The sequence below is a fragment of the Anomaloglossus baeobatrachus genome, chromosome 3, assembly GCF_048569485.1.
Source record: "Anomaloglossus baeobatrachus isolate aAnoBae1 chromosome 3, aAnoBae1.hap1, whole genome shotgun sequence".
NCBI classification, from domain to species: domain Eukaryota; kingdom Metazoa; phylum Chordata; class Amphibia; order Anura; family Aromobatidae; genus Anomaloglossus; species Anomaloglossus baeobatrachus.
Genome location: NC_134355.1, coordinates 173933170 through 173960243, shown reverse-complemented (window position 1 = coordinate 173960243; position 27074 = coordinate 173933170). Strand labels below are relative to the sequence as shown.

Sequence of the window (27074 nt, the reverse complement as noted above, 5' to 3'; positions counted from 1 at the left end):
GCCCTTAAAAATGTAACCATGTCGGTCCCCAAGCAGCCCCTGGGGTGGTACCATGGGGCAGGAGGGGGATAGGGCCTGGCGTCTCGAGCTCTCAGACAACCATGGGGACGGTACCCCGTGGGGGAGAAGGCGAGAGTTCTCTCTGATGCAGGGACTTTAACCCTGCAGAAGAGACAAAAAACCTAGAAGAGATGAGAAGGCTGAGCGGCGCCGTATAGCACGAAAAAAACGGAAAAAAGGAATAGCCTAGGCTGAGGTTGGCCCACAGAGAGGTGGGCCCACTTCAGCCTCCTACGACACTAAGCAAAAAAACTGGCATAGGTCCGCCTCCGGCTCAGGGTGTACACTGCTAGGGAGGAGTTAACTTTTTTTTATGTCTACTTAGTGTCAGCCTCCTAGTCACAGCAGCATACACCCATGGTCCTGTGTCCCCATGGTCCTGTGTCTCCCAATGAAAGCGATAGAGAAATGTATTTTTAATATTGCTAATTTTAATGATTAATATTAAAGGTTAAGTTTTATATATATTTCCTCACTGGTGCTACCTACTATACTATATATTGTGAGTACTGTCCCTGAAGGAACACTAACTGGTGGTTCCTTTGCTTTTTTCACCTTTATTTATCTCTAAAATTTGGGGTGCGTCTTATAATCCGGTGCGTCTTATAAAGCGAAAAGTACGGTACATAAAGCAAGTGTATATAGCTATATAATAAAAAGAGAGGGGGATCCAGACACATAGCAAAGAAGGGAATTTTGTTTACTTACCGTAAATTCCTTTTCTTCTAGCTCCTATTGGGAGACCCAGACAATTGGGGTGTATAGCTTCTGCCTCCGGAGGCCACACAAAGTATTACACTTTAAAAAGTGTAACCCCTCCCCTCTGCCTATACACCCTCCCGTGCATCACGGGCTCCTCAGTTTTGGTGCAAAAGCAGGAAGGAGGAAACCTATAAATTGGTCTAAGGTAAATTCAATCCGAAGGATGTTCGGAGAACTGAAACCATGAACCAAAAGAACAATTCAACATGAACAACATGTGTACACAAAAGAACAACAGCCCGAAGGGAACAGGGGCGGGTGCTGGGTCTCCCAATAGGAGCTAGAAGAAAAGGAATTTACGGTAAATAAACAAAATTCCCTTCTTCTTTGTCGCTCCATTGGGAGACCCAGACAATTGGGACGTCCAAAAGCAGTCAGTGGGTGGGTAAAAGAATACCTTAATAAAAAGAGCCGAAACGGCCCCCTCTTACAGGTGGGCAACCGCCGCCTGAAGGACTCGCCTACCTAGACTGGCGTCTGCCGAAGCATAGGTATGCACCTGATAGTGTTTCGTGAAAGTGTGCAGACTAGACCAGGTAGCTGCCTGACACACCTGTTGAGCCGTAGCCCGGTGCCGCAATGCCCAGGACGCACCCACGGCTCTGGTAGAATGGGCTTTCAGCCCCAAAGGAAGCGGAAGCCCAGAAGAACGGTAGGCTTCAAGAATCGGTTCCTTGATCCACCGAGCCAAGGTTGACTTGGAAGCCTGCGAACCCTTACGCTGGCCAGCGACAAGGACAAAGAGCGCATCGGAACGGCGCAGGGGCGCCGTGCGAGACACGTAGAGCCGGAGTGCTCTCACCAGATCTAACAAGTGCAAATCCTTTTCACATTGGTGAACTGGATGAGGGCAAAATGAAGGTAAGGAGATATCCTGATTGAGATGAAAAGGGGATACCACCTTAGGGAGAAATTCCGGGACCGGACGCAGAACCACCTTATCCTGGTGAAAAACCAGGAAGGGGGCTTTGCATGACAACGCTGCTAGCTCCGACACTCTACGGAGCGATGTAACTGCCACTAGAAAAGCCACCTTCTGCGAAAGACGTGATAAGGAGACATCCCGCAACGGCTCGAAAGGTGGTTTCTGAAGAGCCCTTAGCACCCTGTTAAGATCCCAGGGTTCCAGCGACCGCTTGTAAGGTGGGACTATGTGGCAAACTCCTTGCAGGAACGTGCGGACCTGCGGAAGCCTGGCTAGACGCTTTTGAAAAAATACGGATAGCGCCGATACTTGTCCCTTGAGAGAGCCGAGAGACAAACCCTTGTCCATTCCGGATTGAAGGAAGGAAAGAAAAGTGGGTAAGGCAAACGGCCAGGGGGTAAAACCCTTATCAGAGCACCAGGATAAGAAGATCCTCCAAGCCCTGTGATAGATCTTGGCGGACGTTGGTTTCCTGGCCTGTCTCATAGTGGCAATGACATCTTGAGATAATCCTGAGGACGCTAGGAGCCAGGACTCAATGGCCACACAGTCAGGTTGAGGGCCGCAGAATTCAGATGGAAAAATGGCCCTTGAGACAGCAAGTCTGGTCGGTCTGGGAGCGCCCACGGTTGACCCACCGTGAGGTGCCACAGATCCGGGTACCACGACCGCCTTGGCCAATCTGGAGCGACGAGAATGGCGCGACGACAGTCGGACCTGACTTTGCGCAGCACTCTGGGCAGCATCGCCAGAGGGGGAAATACATAAGGCAGTCGAAACTGCGACCAATCCTGAACTAATGCGCCCGCCGCCAGAGCTCTGATCTTGAGACCGTGCCATGAATGCCGGGACTTTGTTGTTGTGCCGTGACGCCATGAGATCGACGTCCGGCGTTCCCCAGCGGCGACAGATCTCTCGAAACACGTCCGGGTGAAGAGACCATTCCCCCGCGTCCATGCCCTGGCGACTGAGAAAGACTGCTTCCCAGTTTTTTACGCCCGGGATGTGAACTGCTGAGATGGTGGAGGCTGTGGCCTCCGCCCACAGCAGAATCCGCCGAACTTCCTGGAAGGCTTGACGGCTGCGCGTGCCGCCCTGGTGGTTGATGTACGCGACCGCCGTGGCGTTGTCCGACTGTATGCGGATCTGCCTGCCCTCCAGCCACCGATGGAACGCCTTTAGGGCTAGATACACTGCCCTTATCTCCAGAACATTGATCTGAAGGGAGGACTCCGGCTGAGAATTCAGATGGAAAAATGGCCCTTGAGACAGCAAGTCTGGTCGGTCTGGGAGCGCCCACGGTTGACCCACCGTGAGGTGCCACAGATCCGGGTACCACGACCGCCTTGACCAATCTGGAGCGACGAGAATGGCGCGACGACAGTCGGACCTGACTTTGCGCAGCACTCTGGGCAGCATCGCCAGAGGGGGAAATACATAAGGCAGTCGAAACTGCGACCAATCCTGAACTAATGCGCCCGCCGCCAGAGCTCTGTGATCTTGAGGCCGTGCCATGAATGCCGGGACCTTGTTGTTGTGCCGGGACACCATTAGGTCGACGTCCGGCATGCCCCAGCAGCAACAGATCTCCTGAAACACGTCCGGGTGAAGGGACCATTCCCCTGCGTCCATGCCCTGGCGACTGAGAAAGTCTGCTTCCCAGTTTTCTACGCCCGGGATGTGAACTGCGGATATGGTGGAGGCTGTGGCTTCCACCCACAGCAGAATCCGCCGGACTTCCTGGAAGGCTTGCCGACTGCGTGTCCCGCCTTGGTGGTTGATGTATGCCACCGCTGTGGAGTTGTCCGACTGAATTCGGATCTGTTTGCCTTCCAGCCACGGCTGGAATGCCTTTAGAGGGAGGACTCTGTCTGAGTCCAGGTGCCCTGAGCCCGGTGGTGGAGAAAGACCGCTCCCCACCCTGACAGACTCGCGTCCGTCGTGACCACAGCCCAGGATGGTGGCAGGAAGGATTTTCCCTGCGACAGAGAAGTGGGGAGAAGCCACCACTGAAGAGAGGTTTTGGCTGCCAGGGAAAGAGAGACGTTCCTGTCTAGGGACGTCGACCTCCTGTCCCATTTGCGGAGAATGTCCCATTGGAGTGGACGCAGATGAAACTGCGCAAAGGGGACTGCCTCCATTGCTGCCACCATCTTCCCCAGGAAGTGCATGAGGCGCCTCAAGGGGTGCGACTGACCCCGAAGAAGGGAGTGCACCCCTGTCTGCAGCGAACGCTGTTTGTCCAGCGGTAGCTTGACTATCGCTAAGAGAGTATGAAACTCCATCCCGAGGTAAGTCAGTGATTGGGTCGGTGTCAATTTGGACTTTGGGAAATTGATGATCCACCCGAACCTCTGGAGAGTCTCCAGAGCGACGGTCAGGCTGTGTTGACATGCCACCCGGGAGGGTGCCTTGACTAGGAGATCGTCTAAGTAAGGGATCACCGAGTGGCCCTGAGAGTGTCGGACAGCCACAACGGATGCCATGACCTTGGTGAAGACCCGTGGGGCTGTCGCCAGGCCGAAAGGCAGTGCCACAAACTGAAAAAATGCCTCGGCTCGCGGAAATGTTCTGAAGAAACGAGTCGGAGGACGAGAGCTGAACTCTATCCTGTAACCGTGAGACAGAATGTCTCTCACCCGTCGGTCTTGGACATGTGGCCGCCAGGCGTCGCAAAAGCGGGAGAGCCTGCCACCGACCGAGGATGCGGTTTGGGGAGGCCGAAAGTCATGAGGAGGCCGCCTTGGAGGCAGTGCCTCCGGCGGTCTTTTGGGGACGTGACTTAGACCGCCACGCATAAGAGTTCCTCTGGCCCTTCTGTGGCCTGTTGGACGAGGAGGATTGGGACCTGGCTGAGGGCCGAAAGGACCGAAACATCGATTGAATTTTCCGTTGCTGAGGTCTGTTTGGTTTGGACTGGGGTAAGGACGAGTCCTTTCCCTTGGATTGCTTAATAATTTCATCCAATCGCTCGCCAAACAATCGGTCGCCAGAAAATGGCAAACCGGTTAAGAACTTCTTGGAAGCAGAGTCTGCCTTCCATTGGCGTAGCCACATGGCCCTGCGGACTGCCACCGAATTAGCGGATGCTACCGCTGTACGGCTAGCAGAGTCCAGGACGGCGTTCATGGCGTAGGACGAAAAAAACGACGCCTGAGAAGTCAAAGACGCAACTTGTGGAGCAGAGGTACGTGTGACCGCATTAATCTCAGACAAGCTGAGATAGCTTGGAGTGCCCACACAGCTGCAAAGGCCGGGGCAAAAGACGCGCCTGTGGCTTCATAGATGGATTTCATCAGGAGCTCAATCTGCCTGTCAGTGGCATCCTTGAGCGATGAGCCATCTGCCACTGATACTACAGATCTAGCCGCCAGTCTAGAGACTGGAGGATCCACCTTGGGACATTGAGCCCAACCCTTAACTACGTCAGAGGGGAAGGGGTAACGTGTGTCAATAAGGCGCTTAGTAAAGCGCTTGTCCAGAAAAGCTCTGTGCTTCTGGACAGCATCTCTGAAGTTAGAGTGATCGAAAAACGCACTCCGTGTACGTTTGGGAAACCTAAACTGGTGTTTCTCCTGCTGCGAATCCGACTCCTCTATAGGTGGAGTTGGGGGAGAAAGATCTAGCACCTGGTTGATGGACGCTATAAGGTCATTTACTATGGCGTCCCCTTCAGGTGTATCAAGATTGAGAGCAACGTCAGGGTCAGAGCCCTGAGCTGCTACATCCGCTTCATCCTCCAGAGAGTCCTCAAGCTGAGACCCCGAGCAGCGTGAGGAAGTCGGGGAAGATTCCCAGCGAGCCCGCTTAGCCGGTCTGGGACTGCGGTCCGCGCCGGAGTCCTCCCCGTGAGACCTAGGGGCCACCCCGGGAGCACGCTGCAGCGCAGACCGAGAGGGGCCTGGAGGCGATGATCCAACAGTGCCCGGGGCCTGTGTAAGGACCGATCTGGACTGCAAGGCTTCTAGTATCTTAGCAGACCATTTGTCCATAGACTGAGTCATGGATTGTGAAAGCGACACAGAGTTTCTCAGCAAAAACTGCAAACTCTGTCCCTGCCACCTGGACAGGGGAAGCCGGCGGTTCTGCCTGAGCCGAGGGTCCCACCAGTGCCCGAGGCTCCGGCTGAGCGAGTGCAACAGGGGCCGAGCATTGCTCACAGTGAGGGTAGGTGGAACCTGCAGGTAACATAGCCGCACAAGAGGTACAGGTTGCAAAATAACCTGTGTCTTGGCACCCTTGCTCCTTGTGGACGACATGCTGTTGTCTCCCAGGAGAGTGATCACTGAGGGTATATAGCCAAAAGTAAAACAATTCGGCCGAACAGAGAAAATGTATACAAATATATATATATATATATATATATATATATATATATATATATATATATATATATATATATATATATATATATATATATATATATATATATATATATATATATATATATATATATATATATATATATATATATACATACACACACACACACTTCGGCACCCTAGGGGGACCAGCACCGGGTGACCGGTGTGGCTTACCGACCGCCCAAAGCGGTATGTGTGTCCACCAGATTCCCTGCCTTGGGCCTCCCAGAGCTGCAGAGTCCGTTCCTGAAATCCTCCATCCTCCACCGGCAGAATGTGATTGTAAAAATGGCTGCCGGAGCTCTCAGGGGAGGAGGGAGCCGTGGGCGGCGACTAATAAAGTGCAGGAATCTGGTGCCCCACAGTGATCAGTGAGGGGGAGGAGGAACCTTAAAGTATGCTCCAGCCCTCACTGTCGACGTCAGGTCGACCGTCCCGCCCTTACCCCTGACTGGCAGGCCCGGGGGCGGGAGTTATGGTACTAGGCCGCATGAAGCCGGGGACTAAATTTAATACCGCGGCCGGCAAACAGGCGCGGTCGGCGCGGAAGTCCCGGTCGTCACAAAAAACAGCAGCCGCTGCAGCGTCTGTGAAACAAGCGCTCCATGCACCGTCCCCATGGGGACACAGAGTACCTTTAGATGCAGGGCCCTGTCCCTGATGATACCAAGTCTCCTGTCCGGCAGATTCCCACAGGGGCTGCGGAGGGAGCCCGGTCCCAGTGAATGGATGACCGTTCAGGATCCCACTTCTGCCAGAGCCTCTAAGGGATGGAGAAGGAAAACGGCATGTACCTTTGTACCCGCAATGGGTACCTCAACCTTAACAGCACCGCCGACTTAGTGGGGTGAGAAGGGAGCATGCCGGGGGCCCTGTGGGAGCCCTCTTTTCTTCCAACCGATAAAATCAGCAGCTGCTGCTGACTAAAATGGGAGCTTGAGTGAATGTGTGCCTCCTTCAACACAAAGCATAAAACTGAGGAGCCCGTGATGCACGGGAGGGTGTATAGGCAGAGGGGAGGGGTTACACTTTTTAAAGTGTAATACTTTGTGTGGCCTCCGGAGGCAGAAGCTATACACCCCAATTGTCTGGGTCTCCCAATGAAGCGACAAAGAAAAGGTCATAATGTAATAGGGATTATACCTGTTGACATCTCCTCCTGCTGGAATGGCGCCACCAGCAGGAGGAGATGTCAACAGATATAATCTCTATTACATAATGACCTTTTTGGTATGTCTCTGGATCCCCCTTTTTTATTGTATAGCTATATACACTTGCTTTATTTACTTTGCTTTTTGGGAATTGGATTCATTTATCTTTGACTACTTGGTGATTTCATTTCCTCCTGTGGTTTAGTGCTGCCATCTTGTGTACCATCCTGTTAGGACACCTTTTGTATTATTTTCACAATAAAGATTGTTTTACTCTTATCAGGGTTCCTCTTTTCTTATAAGTTGGTCTGTATGCTGTAGGCTGTCCTGTGAATCACAGGGATAGGCAGAACTGGTAGAGGGAGAATGCCCAGCATTTTCTACACTGAGGCAGAACAAGACACACTGTGCTGAAGATGTCTGGGAGGGGCAGGTCAAGGCTCTCATACACTGAAGAAGAAAGACACGTGCTGTGCAAGAAGGCTGCAAGGGGCATTTCCTATGTTTGCTGGTGTGATAGCTTAGGGACGGGTCTACACGTGTAAAGTAAGATTGCTACAGGGGCATGACTAAGCTGCGGGCTGTAAGCGTCTGTGCTCTATCCCGGTGCTACAGAGCATGGTCTGTAGGAAAGAACTGGGCACATGTGCCTGGTCTAAGCCCGATCGAACCGCAGAGCAGACACTAGAGCTAAGGATGAACCGGCGATAACCACGTCTGCTGCTGTGTTGAGAAGTGTGCAAGTGGAAACAGCGTGCACTGCTAAAGCGGAAGACTATGCCGGCAGTGAAAACTATGCTAGCTGTACAGCGTCCGTTACTGGGGCTGAAGACTATGTCGGTGGTGACTGCATTTGCTGCTGGCATTACGGGAGTTGGGTGATATCGTAGGGAAAGATAGGGATAGTGCTGACCAGGAAACCCTATGCCAAGTAGAGACAGGGAGGGTTGGATGGGAACAGAGTCCTACTTTGTCTTCATAGGGAGAGTTGTAAGGCCGGTGAGGAGAGCAGCAGTGGTTCGTTTACAGTGCGGCTTGAAGAACCCTTGATACTTTAAGCTGATTGGAGCTCACTCACTCTGGACCTCAGTCTCTCTACCTCTTCTGTCTAATGACCGCTTCGCTATGGTGGGCGATGGGAATGAGACCTGCGGCAAGGATCGTTTAATCCATAATCCAAACCCTAAACGCCAACACATTAGGGTTAATGATCCCGCCATCCAACCCGAGAGCCGACAGTGCGATCACACTATCACCTGTGATCTCGGTCTCTGTGTGACCTATTACACTCTTTTTCCCTTAGACAGAAAAGAACGCTCTCTGAAAATAAATTAAAAAGATGAAAAACGACGAGTGTGGAAAAAAAAAAAAAAAAAGTGAAAAAGAGGGGCTGGAGAAAAGCCCTGTCTCTATCCTCCTCCTGACACGAAGCAAAAAACTGAATAACTTCCTGCTGGTAGGTGGTTATATACTGCGGAGGAGTTAAAACTTTTATTTTTTGCCTAGTGTCGCCTCCTAGTGGCAGCAGCACATACCCATGGTTTCCTGTGTCCCCCAATGAAGCGAAAGAGAAATATCTTTTCTGTGCAGATTTTTACATTATTTTATTCACCCTTTTTTGAAGATTCCCTGTACAGCGCCTCCCTCCTCCTCCTCCCCTCTACATAGAATCTTAGCACCGTCTTGTGTATCAGTAATGTAAAACAATCTTTCTATACTAAAGACGACAAATTTTATCTGTAATTGAGATTTTTTCAAATGAATTATCAGTCCTGGTGGAGAAAGAAAACAGATTTCTCCGCAAAGAGATTCTCATACAGCATTATGGTTTTAGGATAGAACACCCAAAAATTCGAGAAAACGTCAATCTCTGTAACAGTTTTCTGGTTTAACATATTGTAATTTGTAGTCAAAAATTTACAGTAACCAAATGAAAAATGAAAATACAGATAATTTTTGCATTAAGGAAAACAATAGAATTTGAGAGATTAATCACAGCCTGAATGGCTGTGAGCTCGTGGATAAGGGAGGTGAGGGGACAGATCTCTGTGTACCATGTGAATGTGCCTCTGGGTTCTGGCCAATGTGGCTACCGTCACCATTCTCAGCATGAGAAGCCAATGTGCTGGCTGGTCTATCATCTGGGTTAGGTTGAATTAACCAGATTCAGAATCTGTGCTGGGTGGTTTATCATCATGATGGGGATGTTGAGGTTCAGCTTATGCGCGTTCACTTTTTTTCCATGTATTCTGAATAGCTATTACGATATCACTTAGGGAAGGATCCTGTAAGTGTGATTCATAGGTGTCAAAAAGAGTATAGACTGCTGCCATGCAGGAGGACTGCTTAGCTTTTGGCATTTCACGCAGCCTACTGGCCAAGGTGTAAGAAAAATGGTCAAATCTGTCCCCAAAAGACGAATTTTCTATGAAGTTTAATTCCTCCGTTGGGATATTTTCTGAATCGGAGTCAATTTGTTTTTCTTCAGAGCTTCTATTTTGGAATTTTTTCCTTTGGGTGTTCTTTACATTTTGACTGGGCACGAAAAAGGTGGAAGTTTCGGCAGCCGAGGATGCACCAGGATTGGTTAATGTGAACTGAAGTTGATCAAAAAATGGACATTTTTTGGGGGGAGTGGAAAATCCATGTCTGCTGGCAAACAACATACATTTATTAAACCGATCCCGTACAGAACGCCAGCGCTTACGAACATCTCGATCTGCAATGGGGAAACAAAAAAATTAGGTTCAGAACATTAAAAGGTAATGCCTGGCAACAGCTTACCAAAAATGACAATATAATTCTGAAATACATGCTTTAAATCGAACTTCAATGCTAACTTACCAATTATCAACTGACATGTACAGTCTGCTTCATCCCAAAGGGGGTACAGTTCCTTGCAGATATCGGTCCAGCAGACGTTTCGCCTCTGTCTATCATTATATCCTGCAGTTGTAGAATCCCATAGGATTGGCATAGTCTCCACCTACAATGTGTAACATTGTCTTTATATACCATATTTAAATACACAGACATTTAGGTGATTATATAGATCTGCATATATGAATAAAAAAGGTGCCTGTGTATATACAGTGCCTTGCGAAAATATTCGGCCCCCTTGATTTTGTCAGCCTTTTCCCACATTTCAGGCTCCAAACATTAAGATAAAAAAATTTAATGTTATGGTGAAGAATCAACAACAAGTAGGACACAATTGTGAAGTTGAACGAAATTTGCTTATTTTAAACATTTGTTAAAATAAAATAACTGAAAATTGGGGCGTGCAATATTATTCAGCCCCTTTATTTTCAGTGCAGCAAACTCACTCCAGAAGTTCATTGAGGATCTCTGAATGATCCAATGTTGTCCTAAAGGACTGATGATGATAAATATAATCCACCTGTGTGTAATCTAGTCTCCGTATAAATGCACCTGCTCTGTGATAGTCTCAGTGTTCTGTTTAACACTAGAAGTCCCAGAAATGTCGAGCTCCATAGGGTTCCAATGGTAGAAATGTTAAATGACCCCTCTCTGGGACTTCTACTGTTAAAGCGCAGATAGCATCCTGAAGACAAAGGAAAACAAAAAGGCAGGTCCGTGATACTGTTGTGGAGAAGTATAAAGCCAGATTTGGTTACAAAAAGATTTCCACAACTTTCAACATCCCATGAAGCACTGTGCAAGCGATCATATTGAAATGGAAGGAGTATCATACCACTGCAAATCTACCAAGACCCGGCCGTCCATCCAAACTTTCATCTCAAACAAGGAGAAGACTGATCAGAGATGCAGCAAAGAGGCCCATGATCACTCTGGATGAACTGCAGAGATCTACAGCTGAGGTGGGAGAGTCTGTCCATAGGACAACAATCAGTCGTACACTGCACAAATCTGGCCTTTATGGAAGAGTGGCAAGAAGAAAACCATTTCTCAAAGATATCCATAAAAGTGATTTTCAAAGTTTACCACAAGCCACCTGCGAGACACACCAAACATGTGGAAGAAGATGCTCTGGTCAGATGAAACCGAAATCAAACTTTTTGGGCACAATGCCAAACGATATGTTTGGCGTAAAAGCAACACAGCTCATCACCCTGAACACACCATCCCCACTGACAAACATAGTGGTGGCAGCATCATGCTTTTCTTCAGCAGGGACAGGGAAAATGTTTAAAATTGATGGGAAGATGGATGGAGCCAAATACAGGACTATTCTTGAAGAAAACCTGTTGGAGTCTACAAAAGACCTGAGACTGGGACTGAGATTTGTCTTCAACAAGACAATGATCCCAAACATAAAGCAAAATCTATAATGGAATGGTTCACAAAAAAAACGTATCCAGGTGTTAGAATGGCCAAGTCAAAGTCCAGACTGAATCCAAATCGAGAATCTGTGGAAAGAGCCGAAAACTGCTGTTCACACACACTCTCCATCCAACCTCACTCAGCTCCAGCTGTTTGCGAATGGGCAAGAATTTCAGTCTCTCGATGTGCAAAACTGACAGACACATACCCCAAGCGACTTGTAGCTGTAATTGCAACAAAAGGTGGCGCTACAAAGTAATAACTTAAAGGGGCCGAATAATATTGCACGCCCCAATATTTCTTTTTTTTTTTAATTTTAACAAGTTTACAATAAGCAATAAATTACAGTACGTTCTACTTCACAATTGTGTCCCACTTGTTGATTCTTCACCATAACATTTTAATTTTTTATCTTTATGTCTGAAGCCTGAAAATGTGGGAAAGGGTTAAAAAATTCAAGGGAGCCAAATACTTTCGCGAGGCACTGTATATTCATACATAGTACGCAGCATAAGTAAGTACACCCCCCTTTTAAAATGAAGATTTCAAGTAACCTCTCAGTGGTGGCAGTATCTTCTCCATCAACTCTACAGCAGTACATCTGTGAATTCATAACATCAATGATATGGAGCTCCCTGACACCAGCAGCGCTCATATTCCACAAGAAAGAAAACTGCCACCACTGAAAGATAAATAACAGATAGATAGATGGATATAGAGGTGCATCTCAATAAATTAGAATATCAAAAAGTTAATTTCAGTAATTCAATACAAAAAGGGAAACATTTTATAGACATTACACACAGAATGATCTATTTCAACTGCTTATTTACTGTAATATTGATGACTATGGCTTATTGCCAATGAAAACCAGAAGTCAGCTCAGAAATTTAGAATAATTACAACAAAACACCTACAAAGTCATCCTAAGTGATTAAAATGGTCCCTTAGTCTGGTACAGTAGGCTACACAATCATGAGAAAGACTGCTTCCTTGACAGATCTCCAGAAGGCAGTCATTGACACACTCCACAAGGAGGGTAAGCCACAAAAAGTCATTGCTAAAGACACCAAATAAGAAATAACGTTTGGAACTCCATTCTATGTCTGAACTGGGTGCAAAAACCTAAAAAAACATCACTATGGGGAGATAAGGTATGCACACCAGTAACTATGTAAGGGGAATACATGTAATAGCAGAAACTGCTGTGTGAATACTGACATGAAAAATTCAATAGCTATATGTAAGGATGAAATGTGAAAAATGGAATCTGCATTACTGCCATGAATATATGAATAAAGAGAAATTTAGCTACTGAATTGATAAATGCAATAGAGCCCCAACACTACGCCAAAGTATTTCTCTACGTTGGGGTCCCTAGCTTGTGTGTGTCCTCTCATGCAGTTAAAAAACAGGTCCCAGAGTCTGGAGGAAGAGTGGAGAGGCCACAATCCAAGCTGCTTGAGGTCTAGTCTGAAGTTTCCACACTCAGTGATGGTTTGGGGAGCCATGTCATCTGCTGATGTAGGTCCACTGTGTTTTATCAAGACTAAAGTCAGCGCAACACTCTACCAGGAAATTTTAGAGCACTTTCTGCTTCTTCCGCCGACAAGCTTTTTGGAGATGGAAATTTCATTTTCCAGCAGGACTTGGTACCTGTCCACACTGCCAAAAGTATCAATACCTGGTTTAATAACCACAGTATCACTGTGCCTAATTGACCAGCAAACTCGCCTGACCTAAACCCCATAGAAAATCTATGGGGTATTCACAAGAGGAAGATGAGACACCAGACCCAAAAATGTAGTTGAGCTGAAGGCTGCTATTAAAGCAACCTGGGCTTCCATAACACCTCAGCAGTGCCACAGGCTGATCACCTCCATGCCACGCCGCATTGATGCAGTAATTCATACAAAAAGGAGCCCCGACCAAGTATTGAGTGCATTTACTGTACAGACTTTTCAGTAGGCCAAATTTTCTGAGTTTAAAATAATTTTTTTAGTTGGAGTTCGTTGGCTGTAAGCCATAATCAACATTAAACAGAAACAAACACTTGAAATAGATCAGTGTGTGTAATGACCATATAATATATGCGTTTCACTTTTTGTTTTGAATTACTGAAATAAATTAACTTTTCGATGATATTCTAATCTATGTATTGTCTGTATACACACGCACACACATACACACACACACACTTTCATACATTATAAGCCGCACTTTTTTTTTGGGGGGGGGGGGGGGGGGGGGAGTGTCTTACAATCCGGACTACCAGGGTGGCAGTGGTGGAGCAGGGTCATATAGGAGGAACGGTCGGAGATACTGAGGGCTCGGAGGAGCAGTGGAGTGGCTCAGGTGGGTCACAGGATGGGGCGTCTCTGACTGCGGGCTTCATTGAATCTCCCACGGTTGATGTGATGGACTTCAAGAAAATGGCCAAAGTGTCCTATTTGTGCCTCCGTGGTCATTTTCTTGAAGTCCATCTCATCACCCCTGGGTTATTCAACGGAGCCTGCAGTCAGATCAATGGCACCCGCCACCAAGACACCCCTTCCTGCGACCCTCCTGAGTCACTCCACTGCAGTGACACCCCTGCAACCCGCAGATGGATAGATAAAAAGGTAGAGATTATATATATATATATATATATATATATATATATATATATATATATATATATATATATATATATATATATATATATATATATATATATATATATATATATATAAAATATTTGACCATTCCTGTTTACAAAACAATTCCAGTTCAGTTAAGTTTGATGGTCGCCGAGCATGTGGGCAGCACGCTTCAAATCATCCCACAGATTGTCAATGATATTCAGGTCTGGGGACTGGGATGGCCAATCCAGAACATTGTAATTGTTCCTCTGCATGAATGCCTGAGTAGATTTGGAGTGGTATTTTGGATCATTGTCTTGCTGAAATATCCATCCCCTGCGTAACTTCAACTTCGTCACTGATTCTTGCACATTATTGTCAAGAATCTGTTGCTACTGAGTTGAATCCATGCGACCCTCAACTTTAACAAGATTCCCGGTGTCGGCATTGGCCACACAGCCCCAAAGCATGATGGAACCTCCACCAAATTTTACTGTGGGTAGCAAGTGCTTTTCTTGGAATGCCATGTTTTTTTGCCTCCATGCATAACGCCTTTTTGTATGACCAAACAACTCAATCTTTGTTTCATCAGTCCACAGGACCTTCTTCCAAAATGTAACTGGCTTGTACAAATGTGCTTTTGCATACCTCAGGCAACTCTGGGTTTGTGGCGAGCTTGCAGAAACGGCTTCTTTCGCATCACTCCCCCATACAGCTTCTCCTTGTGCAACGTGCGCTGTATTGTTGACCGATGCACATTGACACCATCTGCAGCAAGATGATGCTGCAGGTCTTTGGAGGTGGTCTGTGAATTGTCCTTGACTGTTCTCACCATTCTTCTTCTCTGCCTTTCTGATATTTTTCTTGGCCTGCCACTTCTGGGCTTAACAAGAACTGTACCTGTGTTCTTCCATTTCCTTACTATGTTCCTCACAGTGGAAACTGACAGTTTAAATCTCTGAGACAACTTTTTTAGAAAGTAGTTAGGAGTGTTGAAATCAAGAAATTGATAAGGGTGCCCATACTTTTGCACCGGTCAAATTTTTTTTAAATGCGGATTGCACATTTTCTGTTAGTACAATAAACCTCATTTCAATCCAGAAATATTACTCAGTCCATCAGTTATTAGATACATGAAACTGAAATAGCTGTTGCAAAAACCCAAATTGTTATAAAGAAAAAAGGTTAACATTAATAGGGGTGCCCAAACTTTTTCATATGACTGTAAATAAAAGAAATAGATATATGATAGATAGAAAGATAAAAAGATAGGTAGAAAAACAGATAATGTTGAAACCAGAAGTTTCCATCCACTATCTTCACCATGTTCCAAATTATTATGCAAATGATATTTTTCTCTGATTTTCCTATATGGTTGGTGCAAATGACAGTCAGTCTGATAAACGTCATCACCGTTAGAGTAGAGTAAACATCGAATTTTATTGAAGAAACCTCCCAATGATAACAGTATAATCTTCAAAATTTAAAAATCTCAAAATGCACTGTTATAAATTATTAGGCACCGTAGAGTTTCTAGACATTTTATATGTTTTAAAGAGCTGAAAATGCTCATTTATGGAATTTGCAGCATTAGGAGGTCACATTCACTGCAATAAAAAGCTATTTAAAGCCAATACATCCTAACAGGCCAAGTTACATGTTAACATAGGAACCCTTCTTTGATATCACCTTCACAATTCTTGCATCCATTGAACTTGTGAGTTTTTGGAAAGTTTCTGCTTGAATTTCTTTGCATGATGTCAGAATAGCCTCCCAGAGCTGCTGTTTTGATGTGAACTGCCTCCCACCCTCATAGATATTTTGCTTGATGATACTCCAAAGGTTCTCTATAGGGTTGAGGTCAGGGGAATATGGTGGCCACACCATTAGTTTTCCTTTTATGTCCATAGCAGCCAATGACAGAAGTATTCTTTGCAGCATGAGAAGGTGCATTGTTATGCATGAAGATGATTTTGCTCCTGAAGGCACGTTTCTGCTTTTTGTACCATGGAAGAAATTTGTCAGTCAGAAACTCTATATACTTTGCAGAAGTCATTTTCACACCTTCAGGAATCCTAAAGGGGCCTATCAGATGTTTCCCCATGACTACGGCCCAAAACATGACTCCTCCACCTCCTTGCTGACGTCGCAGCCTTGTTGGGACATGGTGGCCATCCACTAACCATCCACTACTCCATCCATCTGGACCATCCAGGGTTGCTCGACACATCAGTAAACAAGACTGTTTGAAAATTAGTCTTCATGTATGTCTGGGCCCACTGCAACCGTTTCTGCTTGTGAGCACTGGTTAGAGGTGGCTGAATAGTAGCTTTATGCACCACAGCAAGCCTTTGAAGGATCCTACACCTTGAGGTTCTAGGGACTCCAGAGGCACCAGCAGCTTCAAATATCTGTTTGCTGGTTTGTAATGGCTTTTTAGCAGCTGCTCTCTTAATCCGATGGATTTGCCTAACAGAAACCTTCCTCATTCTGCCTTTATCAGCATGAACACGTATGTGCTCTGAATCAGCCACAAATCTCTTCACAGTACGATGATCACGCTTAAGTTTTCGTGAAATATCTAATGTTTTTATCCCCCATCCTAGGCATTGCACTACGGTATTTGATGCTTTTCGGCAGCAGAGAGATCCTTTTTCTTTCCCATGTTACTTGGAAACTGTGGCCTGCTTAATATTGTGGAACATCCAGTTTTCCTTTTATTGGGCTCACCTGCGGGTATCTGAGATTGATTTCAGTGATCCAAAGAACGCTGAGACACAATACCATCAATGAGTTTCATTGAAGAAAAAAAAAAAAAAATAAATCACTATGACACTTTAATCCAATTTGCATAATAATTTGGAACATGGTGTATTGACACATCTGCAGGTTTTTCTCACCATCTGACATGAAATTAGAATAAACCTTTACCTTTTTAGGTCAATTAGGATCCAAAATTATTTCGATTTGCCAAATGCCAGAATAATGAGAGAGAAAATGTTTTAAGGCATTTTTATTACTTTCTGCAAAGTCAAACATTTACATACATTTCATTGCCCTTAAAACTGTATGCGTTGGGTCAAATGTTTTGGATATCCTTCCACAAACTGCTCACAATAGTTGGTAGGAATTTCATGTGAGATAGTGAGAAAAACCTGCAGATGTGTCTTTTTAGTTAGTATATATAAACTTCTGGTTTCAACGGTAGACATCTGGCAGCTGTACCCCACATTTATTCAAAATGCACCTTAACCTCTTTAAAAAAAAATTCTGTTAAAAAAAAAAAAATACTTGTGTTCCCCCCACCTATAAGCCTGCGTGACCTGGCAACAACGATGATCAGCACTCTCACTGGGTCACTCCTGATCATTTCTCACGAGCAGGGCCGTCACTGCTATTGAGAAATTCCGGGTATCGCTCTGCCCTCTCATAGAGCAGTCAAGCAAGATGACGTCATCTAAGGTTACAGACCTCATCGCTCTCACAAGTGGTGATGTTACCGAGTTAGCTTTCTTAGAATGAGGCTCCATTGCTTTTAGTGCAGAATCACCAGACATCGTGGGATTGCTCCAGATTACATTGGACCTGTGTTTTTTTTGGGACCTAATAAAGTGGTGAGCGAGGGACTGTATCTTGTTATTTAACCTCTCCGTTTATGTTTTTCAAGTTCCCATATTTTGACTACAACTGATTCTCTGGATTACATGGTATCATCTTGGCTTTTTTTTTGTTAAATAAATTGGTGAACAAGGGAGTTGGGGAGTACTTTTTAAAATCATTTTTTGTCGTGTGTGTTTTTTAACTCTTGCCGGGTTAGTAATTGGAGGCGTCTGAATAGACGCCTATTACTAAAGGCCCAGTCACACACAACGACTTACCAGCGATCCCAAAAACGATGCGACCTGATGAGGATCGCTGTTAAGTTGCTGGTGAGATGTCACACAGTCACACCTTACCAACGACGCAGGAACTATACAGGTCGCAGTAGCGACCTGTATAATGATCTCAGCAGTCACTGTGACCCTGTCACACAGTGTCAAACACAGCGATGCGTCCTGCCCAGCAGGACATCGCTTTTGAAGAAAATGGCATGGACCATTCGGCAAGGACTAGAGCTCTCACAGCAGGGGCCTGATCGCTGGTAGGTGTCACACATAACGAGATCGCTAACGGGATCGCTACTGCGTCACAGAAACCGTGATCTGCAGCGATCTCGCTAGCGATCTTGTTTTGTGTGACCGTACCTTAACCTTTTGAGCTGACATCAACCCCATAATTCATTAACCCAATTGCCACTGCATCAGAGCAATCGGGATGAGCCAGGTAAAGTACCAGAATTGGTTATCTAATGGATGCGCCACTTCTGGGAGAACTGCGGGCTGCTATTTTTAAGCTGTGAAGGATCAAATAACCATGGTCATTCCCAGCCTGATAATACCAGCCCTTAGCTGTCTGTTTTACCTTGGCTGGTTATCAAAAATAGGGGGGGGGGGGGGGGAATTTCCATGCAGTTGATTTTTAAAAGTAAAAAAAACAAAAACAAAACAAAACACAATACCCATGGGATCCCCTCTATTTTTGTTCACTAGCCAAGGTAAAGCAGCTGAGGGTTGCAGCCTGTAGTTGTCTGCTTTTCCTGTGCTGGTTATCAAAAATAGACAAGAGCTCACATCTCTATCTATCGTATTTTTCGCTTTATAAGACGCACCTGATTATAAGACGCACCCCCAAATTTGGTGAAGGAAAAGAGAATTATTTTTTTTTTAATGTTCAATGGGGTCCATCTTATAATGCCAGTGTCCGTCTAACAAATCCTATAGGGTATATGTCCCTCATAGCCCCCATCCTAAAATTAGCCCCCTAAAGCTGGATATGGCCCCCTTATATTGAATATAGCCCCCTTGTGCTGGCACACGTTCCCCTGTGCTGCCTATGGTCCCCTATGGATTGCACACGTTCCCAGGTGCTGCCTATGGCCCCCTATGGATTGCACACGTTCCCCTGTGCTGCCTATGGCCCCCTATGGATTGCACAGTCCCCTGTGCTGCCTATGGCCCCCTATGGATTGCACACAGTCCCCTGTGCTGCCTATGGCCCCCTATGGATTGCACACAGTCCCCTGTGCTGCCTATGGCCCCCTATGGATTGCACACAGTCCCCTGTGCTGCCTATGGCCCCCTATGGATTGCACACAGTCCCCTGTGCTGCCTATGGCCCCCTATGGATTGCACACAGTCCCCTGTGCTGCCTATGGCCCCCTATGGATTGCACACAGTCCCCTGTGCTGCCTATGGCCCCCTATGGATTGCACACAGTCCCCTGTGCTGCCTATGGCCCCCTATGGATTGCATACGTTCCCCTGTGCTGCATATGGCCCCCTATGGATTGAACACGTTCCCCTGTGTTAGATATTGCCCCCATGGTGCTGCCCATAGTAAAATAAAAAATTTTCCTTACCTCCTGCAGCGCTGATCTACCTCCTGTCTCCTTCCGTGCTTCTGTTCCTCCACTTCCTGGTTCTCGTGCTGGTCATGTGATTGGCACAGCAGAGTGACTTCACCTCCGCGTGCCTGATCACAGTGGAAGCAGGGACACCGGGGAGAAACGCTGGAGGGGGCAAGTAAAGCTTTTTTATTTTAGGATGAGCAGCAGCATGGGGGCCATATCTAACACAGGGGGGGCATGTGCCATCACAGTGGGACGCAGGCTCATATAAATATGCACCGCTGCTCCAGCCAGTCACTGCGGTGCGGTTTCAGCACCACGGTGATGGACAGCGGCTGTGCATATTATATGAGCGGGAGCAGGAGATCTAACGCTGCCGCCCGCAGCGTTCACCTGCCCCCAGCAGCGCTCCAGAGCGGATCCTGCAGCGATATATATATATATATATATATATATATATATCACATATACACACACACACCTCCTCCCCCCCCTATATTCGGCTTATAAGACGCACGCCCTACTTTCCCCCAAAATTTGGGGGAACAAAAGTGCGTCTTATAAAGCGAAAAATACGGTATATATATTATATACTGTAAACGTTGCTTACCGCAACCTGGGGGTTTTACTCGCTTGCAGCGATGCAGGGTAGCTTAGGCATACACAGGCAACACAGTCTCTCTCAAAAATGCAGCAGTTTATTAGTACAACATAAACTGCCCTTCCAAAACACAATGAAGCCTCTCCTGGCTTAAAGGAAAAGTTAAACAAAACACCTTCACATACCGTGGGCTTCAAGTCCATTTAATGTCCATAGTAAAGGTATGGCTGTCTCCCCACGAGACACGGATTTCTGGTCAGTCTATGTAGCGGATCGCCCGCTCAGGTTTGGACACTACAAGTGTCAGAGTGGAGCTCCCTCAGCCTCCACACACTCAGTTCCAGAAGGTTGAAGGCAACCCACGCTTCCTTGGGCAGGTTCCTTCCAGAGGCTCCAACCTCTCTGAGAATAGCAGCCTCTTTACCTGCCTGAGGCTGCTCATCATGCAGGGCTGCTCCACACACACTGACAGTCTCCTAAATCAGTCTGGACACACCCACAGGTGGAGGTTTGTGTTTTCAGACCTGCACAGCATACTGGCATTGTTAAAGGGAACCTGACCCTTATATGCAGAACCAAGCCTTTGTGGAACTACAAGTCCCATAGCAACTTCTTCACTTTAATATCGCAGGGACCTTCTCCATTGCGACACATTGCGACCATTTACCACATTGGTGGTCGCTACCTCACATATCCCCCCCTCTGTTCAAACTCGTAGGGTTGAACACTTGACACCCAAAGGGACCCCGAGACAGGGCATCAGTGTCACCTTGTCCTACCAGTTGAGAGGGCCCTCTTTGACAAACTTGAGCTTCAGCTCCTGACATAAAGTCGGTCATTGTCACCAGACTCGTCTCAGTCAACCCCCTTCTCAGATACGCACCCCGGTCAGACCTCTCTCTCCATGACTGTCTCCAACGGCTAGTGTAGTAGCGAAACTCTCTTCCAGTCGAAACTGTCTGGTCCGACTCTGAGCTATCTAATCCACTAGAGAGGCTACTGTCTGGGCACCTCAGCACTGAGCTGATAGATGATCTGCTATATCTAGACCGTCTGCATTCTCTTTTTGCAGATTTACTATGGCTTGTTCTTCCATTGCGTCTTCGGTCGTCATCGCTCTGTTGGCGTGTTTTCTCAAGACCATCCTTCACTGTAGATATATTACTCCCTTCATCCATTCCTTTGGAGTTTAGAGTAGAGGGCTTGGACCATTCAGAGTTTATGCTATAGCCCAAAGTGTAGTTACCGTATTTTTCGGACCATAAGACGCACTTTTTTTCCCCCAAATGTTGGGGGAAAGTTGGGGGTGCGTCTTATGGTCTGACTATAGGGCTGCGGCCGGGAATGAGGGTGCTGCGGGTCATCGGGGGCACGAGCAGGCAGCAGCAGCGCCTGCTCGTGACCACGTGGGCCCGCTCATTACATATGCACGCCCATCCTCCCGCCCATCTCTCAGCGCTGAAGCCGGCACTGACAGGTGGGCGGGAGGATGAGCGGGGACGCGCGCATAGCAAAGGGCCGGCATGATCACCCCTGGCAATTACAGCCTGGAGTGATCATGTGCGGCTGTATTCACTGCCCCCCGCGCGTCATTACCAGCGCGGGGAGCAGTGAATCAGTACACTCACCCGTCCCCGTGTGTGGAGCCGCCCCCCTGCTGCACGCGATGACTTCCTGTCTGTGCCGGTCAGCTGATCTGTGCCGGTCAGCTGATCTGTGCCGAGCTGGTCAGCTGATCGGCACAGACAGGAAGACATCGCGATGTTGCAGGGGAACGGCTCCACACACACACAGATCAGCGTGCCAGAGAGGAAGATGATCGGTGCTGCAGGGAGTGAGGAAAAGGTGAGTATAAACGTTTATTTTTTTCTCTGTGCTATAGGATACAGGCCATATACCAGGATGGTATATGAGCACGATGGGAGTATATGAGCAGGCAGGATGGGAGGGGCATGTGAACAGGCTGGATGGGGGGGCATGTGAACAGGCTGGATGGGGGGGCATGTGAACAGGCTGGATGGGGGGGCATGTGAACAGGCTGGATGGGGGGGGCATGTGAACAGGCTGGATGGGGGGGGCATGTGAACAGGCTGGATGGGGGGGGCATGTGAACAGGCTGGATGGGGGGGGCATGTGAACAGGCTGGATGGGGGGGGCATGTGAACAGGCTGGATGGGGGGGGCATGTGAACAGGCTGGATGGGGGGGGGCATGTGAACAGGCTGGATGGGGGGGGGCATGTGAACAGGCTGGATGGGGGGGGGCATGTGAACAGGCTGGATGGGGGGGCATGTGAACAGGCTGGATGGGGGGGCATGTGAACAGGCTGGATGGGGGGGGCATGTGAACAGGCTGGATGGGGGGGCATGTGAACAGGCTGGATGGGGGGGCATGTGAACAGGCTGGATGGGGGGGCATGTGAACAGGCTGGATGGGGGGGCATGTGAACAGGCTGGATGGGGGGGCATGTGAACAGGCTGGATGGGGGGGGCATGTGAACAGGCTGGATGGGGGGGGGCATGTGAACAGGCTGGATGGGGGGGGCATGTGAACAGGCTGGATGGGGGGGGGCATGTGAACAGGCTGGATGGGGGGGGGCATGTGAACAGGCTGGATGGGGGGGGGCATGTGAACAGGCTGGATGGGGGGGGGCATGTGAACAGGCTGGATGGGGGGGGGCATGTGAACAGGCTGGATGGGGGGGGGCATGTGAACAGGCTGGATGGGGGGGGGGCATGTGAACAGGCTGGATGGGGGGGGGGGCATGTGAACAGGCTGGATGGGGGGGCATGTGAACAGGCTGGATGGGGGGGGCATGTGAACAGGCTGGATGGGGGGGGGCATGTGAACAGGCTGGATGGGGGGGGCATGTGAACAGGCTGGATGGGGGGGCATGTGAACAGGCTGGATGGGGGGGCATGTGAACAGGCTGGATGGGGGGGCATGTGAACAGGCTGGATGGGGGGGCATGTGAACAGGCTGGATGGGGGGGCATGTGAACAGGCTGGATGGGGGGGCATGTGAACAGGCTGGATGGGGGGGCATGTGAACAGGCTGGATGGGGGGGGGCATGTGAACAGGCTGGATGGGGGGGGGCATGTGAACAGGCTGGATGGGGGGGGGCATGTGAACAGGCTGGATGGGGGGGGCATGTGAACAGGCTGGATGGGGGGGGCATGTGAACAGGCTGGATGGGGGGGGGCATGTGAACAGGCTGGATGGGGGGGGGCATGTGAACAGGCTGGATGGGGGGGGCATGTGAACAGGCTGGATGGGGGGGGCATGTGAACAGGCTGGATGGGGGGGGGGGGCATGTGAACAGGCTGGATGGGGGGGGGGGCATGTGAACAGGCTGGATGGGGGGGGGGGCATGTGAACAGGCTGGATGGGGGGGCATGTGAACAGGCTGGATGGGGGGGGCATGTGAACAGGCTGGATGGGGGGGGCATGTGAACAGGCTGGATGGGGGGGGCATGTGAACAGGCTGGATGGGGGGGGCATGTGAACAGGCTGGATGGGGGGGGCATGTGAACAGGCTGGATGGGGGGGGCATGTGAACAGGCTGGATGGGGGGGGCATGTGAACAGGCTGGATGGGGGGGGCATGTGAACAGGCTGGATGGGGGGGGCATGTGAACAGGCTGGATGGGGGGGGGCATGTGAACAGGCTGGATATGGGGGGGGGGGGGTATGTGAACAGGATGGATGGGGGTTTATAGCAGGATCATATACAAGGCAGGAGGATCATTACCAGGATGGGGTACCTTAGTAGAGAATTTGGGGACATTACCCCCATAACAGTGTCAGCAGCAGATCCTCGCCCTATAACAGTGTGTCAGGACCACATTTTTTGCTTAAAGTTTTATTTTCCCATTTTCCTCCTCTAAAACCAGGGTGCGTCTTATAGTCCGGTGCGTCTTATAGTCCGAAAAATACGGTAGGTCTTCCATGACCTTGGTTCCTTTCTTTATAGGACCTACTTTCTGTGCCAACTGAGGCAACACCTTTATCAGGTGGGCAACCCTTCTCCTGGCCCCAGCCTGAAAGCTGTCTCCACCTCATACCAACTTGATGGAGTTGTTCTGCAATATTCTGCCTTTTTAGGGTCAACTGCCTTAGTTCTTCCAGGTAACCCAGGCGGTACTCTAGGAGGACTCGTACATTTCCAACACACTCTTTTGTTCCCACAATGACACATGGAACCATACCGACTTCACAGAGTATCTTGGCTTCATTATGAATATTAATTCTTACTCTCGTCACACCGGACTTGTCAACCATCTCCTGCATGACTCTTCCATTTCTTCCAATCAGTTTCTTAACCAGTTCTCTGGGTACTTGTGTGACCTCTTCCACAAACTCCAACAACCTTCGAGCTGTCTTGACTGCTTCTGCAGTTTTCCCATAGATTCGGAATGTTCCACTGTTTTTTTCCACTTCAATAGCTGTAATACCTGGAAACTTCCTGGCTTGCTGAATGTTACTTCTCAGCGCTCTTATTGCAAGCCCAATTAATGGTTTCTTCACAACCACCACTTCCTGAAACGCTGCGGTGAGCCGCTTCATATGCTCCAATCGTCTGGTGTCTTCTTCCGTCTTTGTAGAGATGAGCCACTTCGTGCGAAGACACTGTAGGTGCATGCCACTCAGGATAGCCACCCGCTTCTTTGTGACATCACTTACAGAGCACACCACCAACCGACAAGACTCTGGGGCAAAGTACACTTTATAGGCTCCTACGGCAGTCTTGAATTTTTCATGTACCGCCTCACTGGCACAGGCTTTTCTCAAGTCTGCAGGGACTTCTACCATGCACGTAAAAACTGGCCGAATTTCTTTAGCTGTAAGGGCATCAGACCGTTCCTTGGGTCTTCTATATCCATCCTCTTTTCTTATCACAGGCTCCACCTTTGGAGTTGCATTCTCCTCAGGTTTTTCCATAGCCTCAGAGCCTTTGAATTTTTCCTCATCTTTGGACTCAAGATTCTCAATCTTCTGTACCAAGTCCATCTTTATGGCCTCCATCTTGGTCTTACCAGTAAGTTCAGTTAAGCTCTCAGCTGCTGATGGGACTTCTGGGCTAAATTTCCCTACTTTAAGGGTTCTCTCAATTTCTGCAGCTTCAGCCATCTCTTGGGACTCTTGATTCTCTGCAACTTCAGAGGCTTTCTTGCACTCCATACCTTCAACCTCAGATTCTCTGGGGTCTACAACAGCTTTTGTGCCGTTTGCACTATTGTTCACGCCAGCACTGGTTGAATCACTGGTCTGCCCACCATGACCTTTGTGGATTTTTCCTCCACCAACAGCCTCCAGGATTTCTTCTCCTATAGGGTTTTCACTCAACAGACCATCAGCCTCACACCAGGAAATCATAGGGGACATCACCACTACTGTTTTGGTCGGCTCCTTTTCTGCACTTTCACCCTGCTGATTTCTGCCGTTACAATGTGTCAGTTCCAGCTCAGACTCATCTTTCTTTTGCATGATTTTGCTGTCCAACACTACATTAGCGGTTGCTATTGGCAACGTGCCTTTCTCAACCTTCTCTGCACACTCAGATTCTGGAAGGGAATCCACCCTTTTGGCAGAACTACATGACACTGTCTCTACCTGGACCATATTTTCAGAGGTTGTAGCTCGCTCTGCCTCTCTACGCCTGTTGCGCCTTCGGCGACGGGAGGAGGTTTTCCCCTGTTCGCTCATCAGTACGTCACTGTACTCGTTTGTCACTTTAGTAGAGTCAGTGTATTTACTGGAGTTATCGTCACTCAACCTGGTGTCCTGGACTGACATGTTCCCACCTAACCAGGTGTTGGCTCCCTTTTCTGGAGCTCCTCCGTCACTAATGGTCATATTGTCATTTATTTTCTTACACATCATGTCACTAAGTTGGGCATGTCCACCTTTTTCTTTGCTCCCCACTAACTTAGGACAGTCACCTTTAGGGGGTGCTATCTTCACCTTACCACACACAGCCACCCCACAAGGACTCTTTTTAATCTCCCACTGTGGTGGAGCTTCCTTTGGACTGTTACGGCTCTTACAAAAGCACCCGGACACTTCCCCCTGCTTCCACAAGTCCACAAATAATTTGGAGTCCCAACCTATAATAATTGGGTGCTGTAAATCTGAAACTACACCAACATCATGAGAACCAATGTCCGTTTTTGTCTTAATGACCACACTGGTCATTGGGTATTCTTTATCATTATTGTGGGTGCAGTTGGCGTGGAACTTCTTTCCAGGAATCAGGTAGACATCAGATGTGGCCCTCACCAGGGTCACCAAACTCCTTGAGTCTACAAGTCCAGTTACAGATTCCCCATCCACTTCCACGGTACACAGACGTGGCTTCTCGTCAGATGGGTGGTCTATACTGCAGACAGGACACTTGCAGCATGAACACCTTTGTGCTTGACTACTGTCCATCTGCGCCACTGCACCCTTGTCTATGGGATGCTCCATCCCCTTTTGGGCAACCACCCCTTCATGGGATTCCACCCCCTTTTGGGGTTTCTGTGGCTTCCTTGCAGTGTCTTTAGACCCCAGTTCACACAGTTCCCCTTTATCTTGCTGGGCACCCTGTGTTCGTACTGGCCCCAGAAGGGAGTTTATCAACTGGTCCACTGCTGCCACATCGGTCCGCACTGACGGCTCCTGCTGTCCACGCACAAGGAACTGGTACAGCTCCTCCATAGCATCCATTTGTGCACCCTCCATGCTGAAACAAGAAAACAAACAGCAGGGGCGCTCCAATGGGTAATACCCGGTGGTCTAAAGAGGGGGGAGGGGGTTAGAGAACCACTAACCTTTCCAGGTTGTACCGCCCGTACAACCAG

At 48.2% G+C, this 27074-nt stretch overlaps 1 protein-coding gene across 3 annotated transcripts in view; it reads right to left on the bottom strand.

Annotated features, from left to right (window-relative positions):
* Positions 1-8840: 8840 nt before the first annotated feature.
* LOC142296233 (uncharacterized) overlaps positions 8841-27074 on the bottom strand; it is a 29721-nt gene continuing 11487 nt past the window's right edge. For all 3 annotated transcript variants that reach the window (XM_075339586.1, XM_075339587.1, XM_075339588.1), the window contains exons 3-4: positions 10107-10248; positions 8841-9981 (exon numbers count right to left, since the gene is read on the bottom strand). In XM_075339586.1, coding sequence (XP_075195701.1) covers positions 9482-9981; positions 10107-10248 — 642 coding nt within the window. In that variant the 3' untranslated portion in view covers positions 8841-9481. The remainder of the gene's footprint in view (positions 9982-10106; positions 10249-27074) is intronic.